We start from the raw sequence: 19,364 nt of genomic DNA on the forward strand, positions 1-19,364 counted from the left end.
AGTGATAGACTATTAAGATTAGAATTATCTTTAAATTATTTATCTTTATTACTTTTAATTAAAATTTGTATTTACACTTGCCAGCTACGTAAAAGGATGCTGAAAGTTAGTTTTGGTGCCTGAAAGTATTAGAAATGGCTTTTAGGATCCTACGAATTTGGGTATGGTCAATTTAGTTCGTCAAACTTGAAAATTAGCCTATAAACTTCTAAAATATTGCAATTAGTCTAATTTTTAGACTTAGAGTATAATTTCTTTAAATTTTTATTGGCTATTTACGGCTAATTACGTTTTAACCCATGAAGTTCCTAATTATGCATTGATCGCGTCTGCTTGAATTCCAACAAACGAATCGATAGCTCGTCACCAGACGAATTTCTCAGGAAATCATCATTGAACACTTCAGTCCCTTATCAATTTTCACCTGTCCGGAAAATTGATGTCTATAGCTACCAAGCTATAACGTTTTTACAAAACGATTACCAAACTATAAAAAGTTACAAAATGAGTATTAGTTTTTTTATAAATGGGTTACCATCTTGATGATGTGCACAAGAAAAATATGTATCATAAGATAACATTCTTGTAAAAATCAACAGTTCTGTAATCGTTTTGTAAAACCAACTATAATGAGGTGACCATCTTGTAACTTTTTATAGTTCGGTAATCTTTTTGTAATAATACTATAGCTTGGTAACCATTTTGTAACTTTTTATAATTCGGTAACCGTTTTGTAAAAATATTATAGTTCGGTGACCTAAAAACCCAATGAAATGAGAATGGAAATGGAAATGAATCTTTGTTTTGTTTTTTGGTTCCTTTAGGGAATGGAGATGAGGATGGTTTTTATTTCCATTCCCAAGCTGTATTTTCTCTAACCACACCTCCCCACATCGAACCAAAGAAGTAGCAAAACAAAAATAAAAATTAAGTTCACATACAAAAGATGAAAGCATAAACAATTAATTATACAGAGAGAGAGAGATAAAGGTGTAGAAATGAATTATAAAAGAGCAGAACAAACAATCTACAAATAAAAAAATGAATATATAGATGAGGTTTTGAACTTACAACAAATTTCTATATTAGTTATTGCTATATATATATATATGGTTTTAATTTACACTCAGGACACACTTAAGGGTATCAAAAAAAAGATTACTCCGCAAAATCTACTATTTATATAGTTTGTATACAGAAGAATATCATAAAAGTGATGCCTCTTTCCATCTTTCTAACGGGCGACCAGCATCCGACCATTTTGCTGTTTCATGCCATAATGTATATTATATTTCTCACTGCCTGTTTCTCGTCTTTGCAACGCCAAAAATCAATTGCAAATTCCGCAGCTTCTCTCAATGGGGGATGTTTAATTTTGCATAAAAACATGGCCAACATCTCCGACAGCGGCTCAACAGTAGACAACTCAATTTGGTTGCTGTAAGAAATAATTTATATGCTTTTATTAATAACAACCAACACTACCACATAAGTCACTTTCAGCAACACTAGCACAACAATACTATCGATAGTGTTGCAATAGTACATATAAGGCAACAGAAATGTTACAGTTGTTACAGTTAAAAACTGTTGCAAAGAAATTAATAAAATTTTGAAATTTACAATTATCACAAAATTTTGAAATTTACAATTATCAGAAAGTTAATTGCAGGGTAAGAAAATAGCTGATTCATTTGCTTTTTATATACTACAATTATCACAATGTCATAACTATCGACTTCAAGCATAACATTTTGAGACATACCAAGGTAGATAATCTCCCAGGCAAGAATAAATTAAGGAGCTTCTAGCGCAAAAACCAGCCAAGATTAAATAAAATTATGCCATAAAATAGCGTTCCATCTTCCTATTATGCAAAATTGAAGGAAATTACTCCGGTCATTCAATAAATTTCTTCGACGATCCAAGACTCTGGTAATTAAGCTCTATTCCTGGTATATCGCTTTCTAAGACCAAATTTTTGATGTGCATCAAAGCATTGGAAGATAGATGTTATATTTGTGTTATAAATTTTACTTGCCCATGTAAAAACTTACAGATTGCCTATGGTTTTCTACAACTAACATCAATTATTTAATATGCATAAAAGCACTGCAAGAGAAATACAATTCTACTTGGTACAAATGTTACCTCAACACTAATAATATTGTAAAAAAAATGAATTAACTCGGGATATTTATAATAAATTTAAGATTGAACTTACCCGGGAAAATAAATGCTCATCAAACATGGTGACAGCACACGGTCCTGATGAAGAAACCCAACTGACAGGGGTGGTATCGTATCCAGATTTCGGAACTTCAAAACTTCCATTAACATGAAAATCCATAGGGCTTTCTTGTAGGTTCATGTCTGGAGTAGGCTGGAATTTTGTATCATTCATCAAACCCATATTATAGGGCATGTAAGGATATTGCCCAGCCAACTGCAGCCTCAGTGATGCAGTTCCACTTAACTCATTAAGGATACCGTTCATACCATTCTCTTGACTGGAATTAGATAGCTCTGAACTTTTTGCGGTGCCAAAATAACCAGAGTAACTCCCGAAGGATGAACTTGCAGAACACTCGACGTCCCTAAAACATAAATTGCACTAGTTAGTCACCATATTCAGTAATCAGTAAGGCTTCCATGCATATACAGCTAAACATATTCAACAAGGTTTTCATGCATATAAAGATAAAACTATTCAGTAAGGAAGCTAATAATTGTCATCCCATAGGTAGGGAGAGAGCAAGTCCTTGAACTTCTGGATAATAAATTTCTAGTTATTAAAGAAGCACCAACCTGTGCTGAAGTAGATTTGGATCCTCTGATAACACAATCTGTTGACCATCATTATTAGGAATCCATTGCATAGGTGGGAGCTGCTGCTCGGCGCCCATTTTGAAAGGTATATGCATCTCATTCTGGAACTGCAAGTAAAATCAGTTTAGGTAATATATCCTGATGTAGATGTACAGGAAAGTAACATGCCACTAGTTACCTGATTATTGCATTCTAGTGACATAAGTTGCTGTTTTCCTAAATATTCCTCGAGAAGAGCAGTACAAATATTAGTTTTTACCGTTAGAATGATAAAGATATATCGAAAATCCAAATGCTAAAATGCAGAAACTAAGATCTGCAAATTTCCATAGTTTATGTTGCTACGGGAATTTCTTATATAAAAATTACCAGCAGGCTGTAAATTTCCATAATGTTAGCCTTATCACTGAGCTTAAATTCCTGAAAAACTTTTTACCCTTAAAGAGTTGTTGCATCATTCTCTTACCTTTCATAGAACCATTTAAAACTCTAATTAAAAGCTAAGATATGGGATCATCTGCAGGCTCATTTTCATTTGGACTAGCAAAACTGTTGAGGCTTACTGCACTAGATTCAGACATGAATTTGAAAGATCGAAATTCAGTCCGAAAATGGCTTTAAAATCTCTGAAGGGTTCTTACCCCAGGATACAAACCTTATACGCTCGAATTTGATTAAGTGATTCTCTGAGTGAATTTTCAAATTGTCCCAGATGTTCTATGCGTTAATTTTATCTGGACTACTCCAATAGCTGCCAAAACTCAAATTGAATTAAAATTCAGTGTGGGGTGGTCACTTTTACTTACGCAACGAAATAAAATGCATGAAAACAGAAAATCACAACTGATTTGCAGGTGTTCACCTCAGTCGTTTATGCGCTTCAGAAAGCTGACTTTGCAATAATTTGGATTGGTTTGTGAGGTCCTGATCAATGCAATTGCAAAGATGTCATTATATAGAGTAAGTAAGAGATCACATTTTGATTGGAATATCTGTTTGAGTGCATACCTCCACTGTTTGAGAACTGAAAGAAACAGAACAGAAAGCAAAAACTGTTTTAGTATGCATATTATACTCCAAAAAAACTGGTGAACCTATACAAGAATGTGCTTGAAGTTACCTGGAGCCGAGAAATTCAGGGATGTTAACATCATGATCGAGCTTCTTAAAAGTCTTTTTCAGTGCCTAAACTCTCAAAAGAAAAACACAACTTCATTTTTGCTATATATTAACAGAACCAAGTGAAAAATAAAAGGAAACTTGTTGATATGCACTATGGAAAATGTTAACAAAAAAGACTTACTTCAAGGCTTTCTAACTTCCTGTTCCAATCAAAAGAACAATCATTTAATTCCATTTCTAAATGAACTCGGACAGAAACTGATTGAAAAAGGAAGCGCAGGAAGTTCATTTTTACCTTTTTGCCCTTTCATGGGGTGTTAGTTGGGCAAATTTTGCAATGACTTCTTCAATGCTGCTCATATCATCAAAAATGAATAAAAAGTTAATAAAATTGAAAGATTACCAAGAAGCGACAGCTCAAATGGTATAAGCGCTAGGCAACAAACTGCTAGGTCGTGTGTTCAATTCTTTTCACAAGCACTCCCCTTTCCCAGTTATCAAAAAATTTGAAAGGTTGATAATAATATACTGACAAATAAGGAATAACAAGCTCGTAATGAGTTCGAATAAAGCAGCGAGTGAAATCGGGACCTGCGTTTTCCTTTGCAAATAGAAGGCTTTCCGGTTGGTGAGAACATGAGGAGGATAATGTCGATATCACATAGAATAGACAACTCTTTCGCCTTCTTCATGATGCCATGTTTCCTTTTACCATACGTGGCTTGACGCCCATTCGTGTTCTCCAGTTTCTTGATCTTCAGCTTTACCCTACCCATCCTGCAATTTTTAGATCACCATTATGGACATAATTTGAAAGAAAAACACAAAATCATGCAATATACAACTTAAAAGTAATGAAAAATCACATGAGGAAGACACATACCCAAATGAGGAAATTAAATAAAGAGCATGATGATGGATAAAGTAATAAGATTAGAGGTGAATCGTGATGGAGCCAAAGACAGAAAAAAAATAACAAGATAAAAGAGAGAGAGCATACATATAGGGTTAGATGGCACGACCGGGTGAGCGGGAAAAGCGGTCATGGGAAGGGCCCTTGAGAATCGGGATCGTCACAACTTTCGAACAAACCAACTCTCCCTTCAGTTTTATTATTTTTTTCATACAATTACATTATTTAAACCCCTTCTCCTTGAGGTTTATCCAACAACCACCCTCGTCACTCAAATTTTTGTTACTGCCACACACTTCAAACAAAGGTTCTATTACCATTTTTCTACGGGCTTCGTGTTGGAATGACGATCATATATAACCACATGACATGTTCATATATTTTAATTAAAAGTATTACTATTTGATAACTTGTGAATCACGAGGGCTGTCTTGAATCTGGTATGTTTTCAGAGAGCACCTGAAAACCACAACAACCCGATGGTCAAGTTAATAACTATTTGAGTAAGGGAAGAAATGAGAAGTGAAAGTGAGTGTAATATTTTTAAGAGAAAAGAGTATTAACCCCTATGTCTTTCTTTTGGTTTTTCTTGTTAGTGATGTGGCTTTATTTGGCCGACAATTATGATTTTTTTCTTTTTATCTGTGTAGGGAATGTTGGTGTTATTAGAGTACATGCTATCGGACCGTGTCCTTGTAATCAAGGACGGTCATGCTCGGTTGACCGAGCATGTCCTCTTTGGGATGTGTTAATGTGATCAGCTGATTGTTTTTGGTTGTCCGAGTAGGTCCTTCGTGAGATAAGGGTATCTGCTCGGTTGATCCTGTTCGGTTTTCTTGTGGTGTGTTTATCTCGAGTGTCTTGTGGTTGTCTCAATTATCTTGTGTCGTTACTGATTTGTTTATTCTGTGGCGTTCTCGGTTCTTTGAGAGTGAGCTTTTTGGTTCCTTTTCGAGATTGTTCCATCTATCTTGTTATCGCAAGTCCTCCCCCACACACAGTTTGACAGATATTTTTGCCGGTGCTCAGTTTGAATTTGATTGGTTTGTGGTCTGTTGTTGGTTGGTCTTCTTGTTTTTTTATTCTGAGACCTTTTGATTGCTTTCTTTTTCCTGCTGTGTACGTTTTGCGACACATGTCCTTCATTTACTGCCGACAGTTGACATTTGTTCTCCACTAGCGCATTTATTAAGGCGTCGTTTGGGTTGCCCCTACTCGGTCCTTATATAAGTTGTTTTATTTTTTCACTTTACACTTTTTTTTTCTCTTTCTATATTTCACTCTCTTGTTTTCCTTTCCTCTTTTGGTGTGTTTTTTCGAGTTTAGTATTTGAATATCCCCTTTTCGGTGCTGTTTTGGGCTAGTATTTACGGGATGACCTTTAATGGTGCCTATGACTTTGCGTTGTTCAAAATTCTTAAGTCGGAGCCTAGGAAAGGTTTTGCTAAGGTGACTAACTCTCTAAAAAAGTTTAGGGAGGAATGGTTCCGAGTACGACACCCCATTATTTTTGCCGACCTTTTGAAGTTTTGGTCTTGTGTTTCACCCGAGCACACCTTTATGCGGAGGGATCGGGCTGGTGGGGAGATTCATAACTCACTTCTAGAGGTTTTGCAAAAAACCTGGTCCTGTTAATACATACGTTCTTGTTCCGAAGCTTGATCTGAAAAAAAAAGGTTGATCTCGGTTGTATGTTTTTAGTATTTAGTTATGTTTTGATGTTATTTTTTCTCGGCTAATTATGTATGTTTTTCTCTTTCTTTTTGTGTTAGTGATTGATATGGCTGTTTTTAACGCTGCTCGGAGGAAAAAAAATGGTGATAAAGGACCTGATGGTAAAGCATTGTTATCCCCGTTTGTAAACGAGCTGGGCGAAGGAAGTGGAGCTAATGTCGGGAAGAAGCCTGTCTCGGCTGTGCCAACTTTGACTGTGGCAAAACCACTTATGTCCCTTCCTCCGGTGACGACATTTCTTAAATGGAAAAGTCAGGATAAAAAGAAAGTTCATCGCTCTTAGGAGGACAAAATACCTGATGTTGATGTTGAGGTCGGTGATGTTGGTGGCCGAGATGGTGTCCCCATGGTTCTTGGTTTGAGTGCTGGTGTTGATGTTCCTTCTGATCGTGCTGCCACGTCTTCTCCTTTTAAGAAGAAGAAGAAAGTCACCGATGAGGGGGTTGGTGTAGTTGATGTGCCGGAGCTAAACCTTACATCTCGGGTTGTTGTTCGTTGGTTAAAAAACAAGACCAGGGATGATACCATCGATGCTCTTCCTAAGATTGTTTGTTTGGCCAAATCGATTTGTCTGCCCCGTGATCGGGAGGCCTTGAAAAGCACTCCTCCTAGTGATTGTTTGGATACTAGTATCCCTCTTTCTTTTCAGGTGTATATCTTTTGTTTTATTTTTATTTTTGCCTTTTCTTGATTCCATTGTACTAAGTTTGTGTTCGTCGTATTAGCTGCTTAACCATTTGTTGGGCACCCGATCATATCAAGAAAATTTGGTTAATCAGGCCTTTGGTGATAGAAAGAAAGTTGTGACAGCGGTTGCCAAGTTGGAGAATGAGCAGTTGAAACGAGTTAATGTTGAGTCTGTTTTGGAGAGTAATACCAGGACTTTCAATGACAAAATTGATGAGTTAAGAAAGGAGCTTGCCGAGATGACCAAAGAGAGGGAGGAGCTTGCTCGGTTAAGGGATGTTGCTGAAAAAGAAAAAGAGGATATTCGAGCCAGTTAGCCAAGGATTTTGCTAAGGAAAAAGAGGATTTGCAGAACATTATTGCTGGGCAGAATATGTCACAACCCGATTTCCACCCGAAACTCGAGCCGAGACCGGCGCTAGGGAATGGGAGTGGTTGCTCCGAAACCCATAGCAAGCCTAAAAACCTTTATAAATATTTCGCGTTTAAAACATAAAAAGGTTCGCAACTTAGTTGCGGAAACACTTTAAAACCTTTATTGAAAATGCGATCACAAAATTATAATTGTATTTTTTTCCAATCTTGTTTCAATTGTGTAGTTGTGATGATTATGAAACTTCCTTACAATGAAAACTTTTGTTCGTACCGACTTTGAAGCTCTCATTCTCTATAAGCAATCTTCAGTGATGCACTTGACAATGAATACCAACTTGCATGATTTATCAACTCTATATTGAAAATGCTGTTTAATTGCACAAATTGCAATTACCTCCTTTAATATTTCTTTATTCTGGAATTTTAGTCTCTCTCTCATCTCCATGTATCTTCCCTCTATAATTATAACAATTTCATCATTGATATCTTCTAACTCTGGTATACAATCTGTAACAAACTTTCCCAACTCTACTGCTGATTGTTGACCTTGTTCATTTAGTTGAAAGGATGAATTGATATCTTGGAGCTTTTCTACCACATTTTCAGAAAAATCTTGAACTTAGTTCTTCAAAAATTTCATACTCAACTAATTTTTGTCCTATTGAGTAGAAAGAGTTTTGTTCAGATATATTTTGAATGTCAACATAAATTGGAAATATGGTGTTATATGTTTCTCTTTGTTTTAAATCAAAATAGAAAGACAGTGCTTGCTCATCATCTATTGTAATTACTGGTAGATGATTCTTGATCTGAAAAACAGAATTAAAAACAGAAATTCATATTTACTATATTGATACTTTATCAACAATATTCAAACATCATACATACTTAAAAACAGAAATATACCAATAATACACCAATAATACATTAACATTACACCTGCACTAAATAAGAAATATAGCAATATCTAGCTGACAATGCATCAATAAGAACGAAGACAACATCAATCAATATACTAAAAACTCAATAATTATACACTAACAATATGCTAATAACATTACATTAAGAATACCTGATATCATATTTCGATTTTATAATCGCTGTCTTCAAGTTTCAGTAGTTTTTTCAGTATATCTAACATAGCTTTATATTTGCAATTTTTATCAATTGTAGCTCCTTTGATTTTGAAATCTCTATATTCCATATCATCATTCCAATGACTGTTATACTGTATTAAAACTATCATTTTCGTTGTCTCCATTCTGTATAAATCAAATTTTTCTTAATTTTGTTAGTTTATCAGATATTAAATGAAATTTGACAGTATATAAAATCAAATCAATGAATTACTTCGAACAAAACTAGCGCGACTTCAATCAATTCCTATTTTAGCTCAATCTATGAATCGCGAATTCAAAAAATTACTTCGAACAAAAGTAGCGCGATTTCAATCGGTTTCTTTTTTTAAATTCTATCCATAAATCGCGACTTCAATCAATTACCTCGAACTAAATTTGCGTGACTTCAATCAATTTCTGAGAGTTTTTGTATCGAATTAGGGATTGAAAATAATGCTCTGTTCTTCATTTTCTATTTTGAGTTGATTTAACCAACTGCAAGTCGTTTTATTCCATCCCCTATCTCTCATTTTTGGATATGGTTACTGGTTACTACTGCTGCTGGAAGAAAAAAATTCCAGAATGCACACAACAGCAGCAAATCCTCATCCATCTCCACCACTACTCCCTCCTCCGAAATTCCCAAACAAAAAGACCCTAAAATCATCAGCAACAGACACAGACACAGGCCTCCTCTTCCACAACAAGATCAAGTACCTTAAATCCCTCAAAATCGACACCCACAAGGCCTTAACCTTAAACCCTCATCTCCGCTCCACCCATCTCTCCACTCTCCACTCCGTCGAGCTCTCTCTATCCTCCCTCGGCCTCCCTCGCGCCGCCGTCGGCCGTATCCTCGACATGCACCCGTCTCTCCTCACATCCGACCCCCACTCTTCTCTTTACCCAATTGTCGATTTTCTGGTGAATGAAGTGAATATCCCGTCTCACGAGGTTTCTAAGTGCATTACTCGTTGCCCTAGGCTTTTAGTTTCTAGTTTAGATTCTCAGTTGAGACCTGCTCTGTTTTTCCTGCGTGATTATTTGGGTTTTGTGGGTCCGTTTGCTATTAATTCTCAGACTAGTTTGCTGTTAGTTTACAATGTTGAGTCTACTTTGATGGGTAAGATTGAGTTCTTGATGGGTTTAGGGTTTAAGTTTTTTGAGGTTAAGAATATGGTGGCTAGGTCTCCTGGGATTTTGACCTTTAGTGTTGACAATAATTTGGTGCCTAAAGTTGACTACTTTGTAAAGGAAATGAATGGGGACTTGCAGGAATTGAAGCGCTTTCCGCAGTTTTTTTCCTTTAGTTTGGAGAGGAAGATTAAGCCTAGACATCAAATGTTGGTTCAGTATGGGATTAAGCTCCCTCTGTCGAAAATGCTGAAGGTTAGCGATGGCGAATTTAATTCAAGACTCCTTGATTTGCGGTTACGAATGGCTGGAGAGAACACTTAGACAGTATAAATTTTTGTAAGTTCATTTAACATTGGCTATGTTGGTTTTTTTTATCTTGATATGTCGTTATTTAAGGACATTGTTCTTCTGTGTTATACTGTTCTCTGGTTCTGTTTGTGCATGAGTTCTGATCTGTTTGATATGTTCTATGTAAGCTTTGCATTTCGAGCTCCATTAATTTTTCCATACATACATTATTGGAGATCAGATGTTAATCTTTGTCATGTAAAAAGAAATTGCTACTCTTATCAAAAATGGATTCTTTGTTTCACATACTTTGCTTTGAGTGCTGTTTTTTGTTTGTTTTGGTTCTTTGTACTCTACTGTAATGGCATTTTCCAGTCTGTCTATTCATAACTGAGAATTTGGTTGCTCTGTATTTATGTGTTATGTAAGAAACGTGTTGAATTGATAAGAAAAAGGGTTACAGATATATTTGTATATGAATTTTGAAACTTTAAGCTTAGTCAAGTTTCATAATGAAAACTTAAAGACTGGAAGTTACTTGCTTTATAATCTGAACTCTAAATTGATGCCCTCTTCCTAATGCTGGCCAAGAGAAGGTAATGGCTTATGGAAGCTGCAAGTTTCAAAGTTTTATTACTGAAACAATAGTCTTATTTGACTGTCAAAACTTTCTCTTAGGAGGAATTAAAACTCTACAATTCTCTTAGGAGGAATTAAAGCCTTTTTTGGCTGGCAAAACTTTCTTTTCTTGGTATGTAAAAATTCTCTTTCTAGAACGTGTAATAACTTATTTATGCTAATAGAGGTGCCAAAATACTGATCTTCGCTTGTTGTTTACTGTTGCTTATATGATCTTGTAACATATGATGATGAGATGAATGCCGTGTTGGTCACATTGTACAATCTTGGTCATTTTATTGTATCTTTGTATCTATCCTCTGATTTGATTTTCAACCTTATGCAATATTAATCAAAAGTTTCTTTTGAAAATTACAAGAACAATTTGTTTTTTTTTTTAATTTGTTTCTTTGATTCAAATGGAGAAAAGTACAATTCAAGTCTCCTATGTTTGTTAGGAATTTGAACAACGATCATAAACCTGCAGCTACCTAATACCCTGCATGAAAGTCAATGTGTTAAGATTGATTTTTTTTAAGTCGTACTGTTTGTTAGAAGCACGTATATAATTTGATAACATGTGGTGAATCTCTATACAAAAAGCTTTGGTCGCCAGTGGTGATGTTGAAGCAATTAAATCAGGTCAAGTTCAATATTTGGACTGTTTAAGCTACTCGTGTATAGGAAAATAGATCTTGAATTTGTTCGGTGGACCGATATAAGATGGAAGGAACTCTGACTATTGGATGTGTGGACAGATCCCCTGCATTGTTCACCACTTTTAAAATTGTAATTTCTCTTCGCTAAAGTCTTGTTCTTTATGGTTAAAGATGGAAGGAACTCTGCTTTGTTATTTGATTCATTTTTAGAACTTGTTTGTCTCCAACACATGAATACTTTTTGCCTTTGAATAAAACCAACCCCTTTGTTTTTCTGTATAAGCATTGAGAGTTTTGACATCTTACTGTTTTCATTCCCTTAATAGAGGATGACAAAGAAAAGAATTAATATAGTTTACTTCGGCTAGATTTAGCCGTTAGGTTGATATGAGTAGCCTTTCTTATGCTGAACGCATTGTTGAGCTGGCTTGTGAATCAATATACTGTTCATAATATAAATATAAAATAATAAAACCATGATTATACTAACCAGTATGAAATCCAAATTATCTATAGGACTTTTATTGAATTAACTATTAAATATGTGTTATAATAACACTTTTGAATGAGAGATGTTTGGAGTTGTGATGTTTGTGTTTTAACATAGTAATGAAATTCATAGTGGCTCTAGACTCTCCTATATATATGTGCAAGTTTAATGATATTCTAGTCACAAATTTATTTCTTAGTTGAAGACTGTAGTTTATTCAGAGCAACTGCAGTGCCACTGCAAAGTTGCATTTGGATGCCAAATTTTAGCATTTTGGTTTCTCTAATTACACTGATGCTTTGTACATGTATTTAGTGCCGTACTATAGTGCCACGTCAAATTTGGCACGGAACTGCAGCAACTCCATTTTTTTATCTAAATGGTTTATATTTTTTTAAGTCACTAAATAATAAAATTCTCACATCTTTTGTCTTATATTTATAATTTCTTTTACTAATGAATTTTATTTTGAATTACTTATATTCTATGAAAAACATTAAACATTTAATTCCATAATAAAAATATGTAAAACTATGACTATATAATAGGAAAATATATGATAACTAGTACAAAATGCTAATATATAGTAAATTTGATTATTTAATATTAAAATATTTTAATTAAAACTTGTTATTAAATAATAAAAAATCTAAATAAATTTTATTATGTAATATTATTAAATAAATAAAATATTTTTTTTTAAGACGGATATGTAAAAAAGAAAATTTAATAGTTCTACAAAATGTGATATAAAGAGGAAGACGCAAAGAATATCTTTTTTAAAGTTTTAGGAATAGAGTTAATGGTTGGAGATTAATATATTGTAGTTGCACCATTTTAGTGTAAAAGTTGATGAGTATCCTTATTTTCTCTAGCCTTTTGCAAATTCCTCTTTCTCTGGACTGAATGAGGTGTGGAAATTTTTATATTTTGGGGGATTTTGTTGCAAGGCCCTCTCTGCTCATATCATGCCAAGTTCTTGATAAATTATTTTCCATTGTGGCTATAATTTTTGGAAGATTCATGCTTCATATGAAATAATGGCTTTTATTTTGCGTCGCTCTTTTGTCGGATAGTGACGCCTGTGAGTGAGGATTTACAAGACCTTGTGAGATTGGCCTTAAGAGTAATGGCGAGTCGTATCTGTTTTGTTTTTTCCCTTTTGCATTTCTAAGGTTTTTGACCTATTCTTGAATTGAACTGCTAGATAACTACGAGTTTCCAGGCAAAATTAATTTTGTTGGTTAAAAAGTTTTAGGAGATTGCATCACTTTTCTTGCTGACTTGTGTTTGCAGCGGTGTGGGGTCTTTAAATGAAGAGTTGCTAGACTGTTTAACAGTCAGTTTTTGCCACATATGTATGAAATAAATTGTTTGATTCTTTGTTTATGATTTTCTGATTTTGGGTTTGTGAAAACGAATATATAATGTAGATAGTTAGCCTAACAAGAAGGATTTTAATATCTTTCGAAGAAGATAACGTTGTTTATTTCATTCCTACTATACTCTTCCTTTCTATCTTAGTAAATCTGTCTTATCTGCCTGAAAATACACGGACAAAATGGTGTATGCCCTATTTGGCAATACAATGCAAAAGTTAAGAATACCAAGACTCCTCTGAATGCTTTATGCCTATATGTCATTCTTTTTACTGAGTGGTAAATTTATGTATGTGCTCGTTATTCACAATTTTCTTCTTGTTCATGCCAATAGTTCAACAAAATATGAATTTTCGACATGCTTGGAACCCGTTGATGACTTGATTTAACATAATATGGTCCTCCAGATAACCACTGATTTTTGACTAACTTGCTTAATTTTTTAAAATTAGTGTATTGGCGGTCATGGACCATGCTTATGCACCTAAAATATTAGGATCTGCTGATTTGGAACTTTTTATTTTTATTTTTTGTATCGAAATTGTCTCCTTGCAGTACTTCCCATTAGTGGTGGTCTATTATATTCAGAAAGTATTCAGGTTATTCTACTTTCGTAAAGACGCAACCACTTGGAGAATGTATAGACATCATGTCATGCTTGTAGATGCTGACCGTAAGCTACTTCTTTTTTATTTAATTTTAAAAAATGCATTTTATTTATCATAAAGAAGTTGTTGATAACATAACGATTGCATTGCTCAAGGCTTTGTTTGCTTCTATCGGTTTTGCTCCACTTGTTTCTTATGACATTGAGGGGTGTGCTATGGACACATCACTTTTAAACAGCATCAGTGGTCAACAAGCAAGTGAATTGATGTACCGTTGAGGAGTTTTCTTGTGTACTTTTTTTTCTTTCTTATATTAGCAATCACCTTTGTTATGGACTGGTTCCCTGTTTTCTAGACAAACATAGTTATAATCGGAATTGAATTTTTAGGCCAGGTGGATAGGCTTCATCTCGCCCCAAAATACTGGATCATTAATCGTTGATATTAGAACAATCTGCCTGTGGGAGTATAAAATTAAGCATTATGTAAACTTGAGTGCTATACTGTGGGAGTCGATGGGAGTCACCTCTAGGGTCCATAACTCACCTGGTGGGCTACAATTCTGGGCTATTTCTCGAGTTCTGAATTTGAACTTGGACTCCGACAAGGGTGTCAATAGTAGGAAAATAATATAACATCCCATCTTGCACTGAAAAATATTAGAAAAAAGTAGTAGGTTCGGTTTCTTCATGATAGTTTATGTAACTACTAATATCAAGAAGTTGATTAGCGTGAACAAGTTCTGCGCTACCCAAAGTACTGGACATGTAGCATATCAGATTTGGAATTTTCAGGTGTAGTTATTTATGCTAAATAAAGCCTTTGTCCTCTGATATATTGATGACCTTTATTGCTCTTTTCTTCCAATGTCATGATCCTCTTCGATTTATTGATTTGATTCAGTTTCATTTATTTGCACGAGAAGTTGGATTTGTATAGTTATTGCATCACATAAAGTATAGTTATTGAATGATGAATCTTCTTTATAATCTTTCTTTCATGGTTGCTGTTTGTGTGGACGAGAAATGACAAGTGTACATGCAAGATTAACTGATATCTTCATTATTGTACTATTCATCTGTTGTTTTCAAATTGCAGTACTGTCTGTTCAATGAATTGTTAATGGGACCCCTGCATTCCAGTAGTCATTGTTTTCTGTCAAGAATGAGTCCTTGTTATTCTTTTATTTTATCTTTTGTATTGTTGGTTTTGATGCCTAACTGGGCAATGACTATGCATTAACTCTTTGTCGAATGTATTGTTTTGATGTGCAGAATTGACCCACTCTCATTTTCGCATCTCCATCAAACGTTCTTCTCTTGATTTCCTTAAAACTTTGTTCTGTTTTCTCGACCCTCTTTCTTGCAAGAGAATCTTCTGTTGTGAAGTCTTGTTTTCAGTAATATTTGCGGACCAGAATGAGGATCTACGTACCAGTTGTTAGGCTTCCTTTCCATCCCTCTAGTGTTAATATGTCCTCCGGTCGATTAGAGGTTCAAAGTTTGAAATCTTTGGTTATGTATGGAGGAAAAACCGGGCTGGTGGCATGGAAAAATCAACCAAAATGCAGGTCCTTTGAGTGAATATCAGGAAACTTTCGGGGATCGCAGACACATTGGAAGGAACTTACTCCTTTGGTGTAATGAAGCGTTGATGTCTAAAATGCTGTAAAAGAGCCTGCAACCGTGCTCCTATTAAGTATTTTTAACAACTGTGTTTTCCTTTGACGGAAATGCTGTATCAAAATATCAGTTTGCTTCCCATGTAATGGGCAATTAATGCTAAATTTAATTATTTAGTTCCTGATGCAGGTAAAAATTGATAAATGTATAGTATTTATTAGGCTAATCACCTCAAAAACTACCGATCTTTATTTTTTTTTTCAATAGCACCACGACCTTGTAATTTTGTATTTTTATGTTTTAATGGTACCCTAAAACATCAAATTGATTCTTTTTATTTGGATAAAGTTCAAAACATATAATATTTTAAATTATAAATATAAACCATCTTTTACGCATTATTTAAAATAATTAATTAAATCAATCAAATCCGACGTCACCTTCTCAAATCTGCTCACTTGCTTTTGAAGACGAGATGTCCGTCTTCCATGGAAGACCAGCAGATATGGTCTTCCATGGGGGAAGACGAGAGAAATCCACCGCCCACCCATTTCTGAAAACGAGATGTCCGTCTTCCATGGAAGACAGACAACTCGTCTTCGGAAGCGGGTGGGCGGCGGCGGTGTCGGGTTTTCATTTAATTAATTTTTTTTTAATTTTGTGTAAAAAATTTAATGGAAAAGAGGGTATGTTTGAATGTATTTTAAATTAAGAGATTTTTTTGAATTTAGTCAAATAGAAAAAGGTATAAAATGATCCTTGTATATTTTTGTTTTATAAAATTTAATTCTTATAATAATTAAATTGTCTATTTTTTAAATTTAAGGTGCTATTGAAACGTAAAAATACGAATTAGGGTGTTATTGACGAAATTAAAAGGTCGTGGTGTTATTGAAAAAAATAAAATAAAGGTCGGTAGTTTTTGAGGTGATTAGCCTATTTATTATAAAAAAATTACTATTTTAGTATGTGATGGTTTTCCAAGTCCCACATTGTTAAGACATGGCTTTTAGGTTGTTAGTATAACGACAAGTCCCCAGCCAAGTAATAATAATTCTTCTGTCTCATTTTTTTTATTAAAAATTACATTAGATGCTGTATTTGTTTTTTATATTCTTCATTTTTATCTTAAAAATATAAAATGATCAACTATTTATAAATTTTATTCATCATTCAAGAAGTTTGTTAATAGTAAGGATTAAAAAAAGAAAATATGTGTACTCATAAAATAAAATAAAAAGAAAATGTTGTACTTGTTGAAAATTTATCTTAAAGTCTACGTACCAATTAATAAATGAGAGTTCTCTCTCAATACCATACTTACGAACTCTGCCTACAATCGCATCATCTCTTTACAAATGTTAATCACATTAGTTTAGATATAATAATTTCTTTTTAGTTGCACCTAAATCCAAAAAAAAAAACGGATAATGGAGTTCCCGGTTCGAAATAGATCACAACGGCAATCTTCAATATAAGTTTACTAATCCGGCCTCAATCGGTGAACTATTGCACTTTCTTAGTTGTCTTTTTATATTTTTCTCATGGTATTTGTATGCTATCGGTCATGAGGGAGGGGGGATATTCATATAGGAACTGTTTACATATTTATTAAAATAAAAAATGAAAATATATTTTTTTTATCTCAACATGGAAAAATTTAAGGAATATTTCACAGTTTTTTAAAATTTATATTTTTACTCTCGGTTTTAAAATAATTATAATTTTACTCTGTATGTAGGCATCATAACATTATCATCTCGTTATCATAGTTTTTCTGTAATTTTTTTCATGTAAGTATCATGCTAACATTATCATGATAAAATTTATCATAAAGTTATCATACTACTATCATAACCTTATCATTTTATTATTATAAACCTTATCTATCTATTATCATAACCTTATCTATCTATTATCATAACCTTATCATACTATTATCATTACCATATCATATACTGTTATCATTACCGTATAATACTATTAGTGAGGGCAAAAAACAATTCACACAACTATCGATGCTCCATCTCCTCACAAACTGTAATCCACGGTGCTTTAAAAAAATCATTTTTCTCTACAGTAGTATGATGCTGATATGATAATGCAATGATATTCATATAATAATCAGACATATTCTCAGAAACTCATTTTTTTCATCATAGAATCACTTTTTATGCAGATTTTTAGATTTGAAATTGAAAAAATTCAAGAGTAATTTATTTATATATGAAAGTTATACTAAATCGTCAAAAAAATCGCTAAAATTAAATATGAAAGAAAGACAGAGTGACGACGGGGCGATGACAGAGTGGTGGCAGAACGATGAAAGAACGAAGAAGAAGAGAACAAAAATCATAAAAGAAAAAAACGGAGAAAAAAAGTAGAGAAAAAAGGAAAAAAATGGAGAAGAAAGAACATGAGAGAGAGAGAGAGAGAGAGAGTGACATGTGGTTGAAAATAAATTATTCTTAAATGTGAGCGGAAGCAGGGGTTTTGGGGCTCCCATTCACCCAGACTTATGACAAAAGTCTATTATGGAAAAAATTTGAAATAATATGGAGTCACCACCTATCTCAGCTAGGAAATGCCTTTTATATCGAATATATAACTTTATTCGCTTATGGTTAAGATTATCGTACACCAATAAAAAAACCGGGTTCGTGGACCTATCCGACTCATGCGTTTGGCAGATTAACCTCTATTTTTTTACCCACTAGATGCATCGGTAGCACCTCAATATTTCAATTGCAGTTCACAGGGCATGGTACTGAAGGAAAAAAACTTAAGCTGTAAACACGTTTGACGCGCATATGACTCGATCTGAACTGGTCAAGTAGGAAGTACTCCTAAGCATACATCTAAACCTAGCGGTTTCTAACAAATAACAAGTATTTGCTGGTCTGGATATATATTATATGCACAAAGCCTAAAACCTGATGTATATGTTTGATTGATTTTATTAGGTTATTTTTAAAAATCCTAAACAACCTCTAATTACATTTTAGATGCATTCTTAAGATATCTATGTGATTGGCTGGATTTAATTTGATTTGCTAATTTAACGTGGTTAGTTATATAACCTGTTAATATTGGATTTCACATGCTTATGGAAAGCAGTAAACATTATCGACATACACACTACGCAGTTGGATGTACATGTAAGGTAAGAGATACTTTTAAACCTCGTTGACTTGAGTGACTGGCACTCGCCACGTTTTGACCGTCGGTGTGGCAATAATTGGTTCTCAGGCAAAACATGGAAGTTGTTCGTCTCGTCAATGCAGTTTTACTGGTTTAAACCAGGGTTGATTCCGAGTTCGGGTGCACCCAAAATCCGGTCTGGAAATTGCTGGGTTTCCGGTTGTGGGCTCACGGGCCTGGTTTACATTATGGATTACAATTTTGGATTTCGAGGCCCAAATTATATTGGAACTGGCCAATTATGATACAAAATATGAAATTACATTAAAACCATAAATTTGGGCTTCAACAAGGCCCAATTCCAAGCTCAAACGAGCCCGAAGTATAAAAACTAGGTTAAAGCTAAGTCTGGAAGATCTGGGATTTGTTCTGAGATGTAGGAGAGTCAGGAACTCGGCGCCAGTTGCAGTTTTGGCGGCGGCGGCGGTCCATACCTGTGTCGGTGCCGGTTGTAGTGACGGCGGCGGCAGTTCGGGCAAAAGCAGCAGTTTTCGTTTTTATTCGTTTCTCATCCATTTTTCATGAAAAACACCCTAAACAATACATCAAACGCAGAGGAAAACACATACAAATAGTCCGTAATT

General features: G+C 34.3%; 2 protein-coding genes across 2 annotated transcripts; one reads left to right on the forward strand and one right to left on the reverse strand.

Annotated features, from left to right (window-relative positions):
* Positions 1-1,033: 1,033 nt before the first annotated feature.
* LOC126688187 (agamous-like MADS-box protein AGL30) lies at positions 1,034-4,912 on the reverse strand. Its single transcript, XM_050382796.1, is given in 13 exon segments — positions 1,034-1,438; positions 2,225-2,597; positions 2,809-2,936; positions 3,008-3,055; positions 3,485-3,552; positions 3,555-3,580; positions 3,692-3,753; positions 3,838-3,853; positions 3,950-4,014; positions 4,133-4,151; positions 4,247-4,303; positions 4,543-4,728; positions 4,835-4,912. Coding segments are annotated over 12 exon segments (1,059 nt in total). The 5' UTR covers position 4,728; positions 4,835-4,912; the 3' UTR covers positions 1,034-1,426.
* Positions 4,913-9,243: 4,331 nt separating this feature from the next.
* LOC126687379 (transcription termination factor MTEF1, chloroplastic) lies at positions 9,244-15,755 on the forward strand. The gene is made up of 2 exons (XM_050381930.2): positions 9,244-10,251; positions 15,232-15,755. Exon 1 carries the CDS (start codon positions 9,361-9,363, stop codon positions 10,234-10,236), a length of 876 nt encoding a protein of 291 aa, XP_050237887.1. The 5' UTR covers positions 9,244-9,360; the 3' UTR covers positions 10,237-10,251; positions 15,232-15,755.
* The last annotated feature ends 3,609 nt before the right edge of the window (positions 15,756-19,364 follow it).

Source organism: Mercurialis annua, linkage group LG6 (genome assembly GCF_937616625.2).
Source record: "Mercurialis annua linkage group LG6, ddMerAnnu1.2, whole genome shotgun sequence".
NCBI lineage: Eukaryota > Viridiplantae > Streptophyta > Magnoliopsida > Malpighiales > Euphorbiaceae > Mercurialis > Mercurialis annua.

Coding starts and splice junctions, on each gene's coding strand:
- LOC126687379 (XM_050381930.2), top strand. CDS start 9,361: ATGCACACAACAGCAGCAAATCCTCATCCATCTCCACCACTACTCCCT.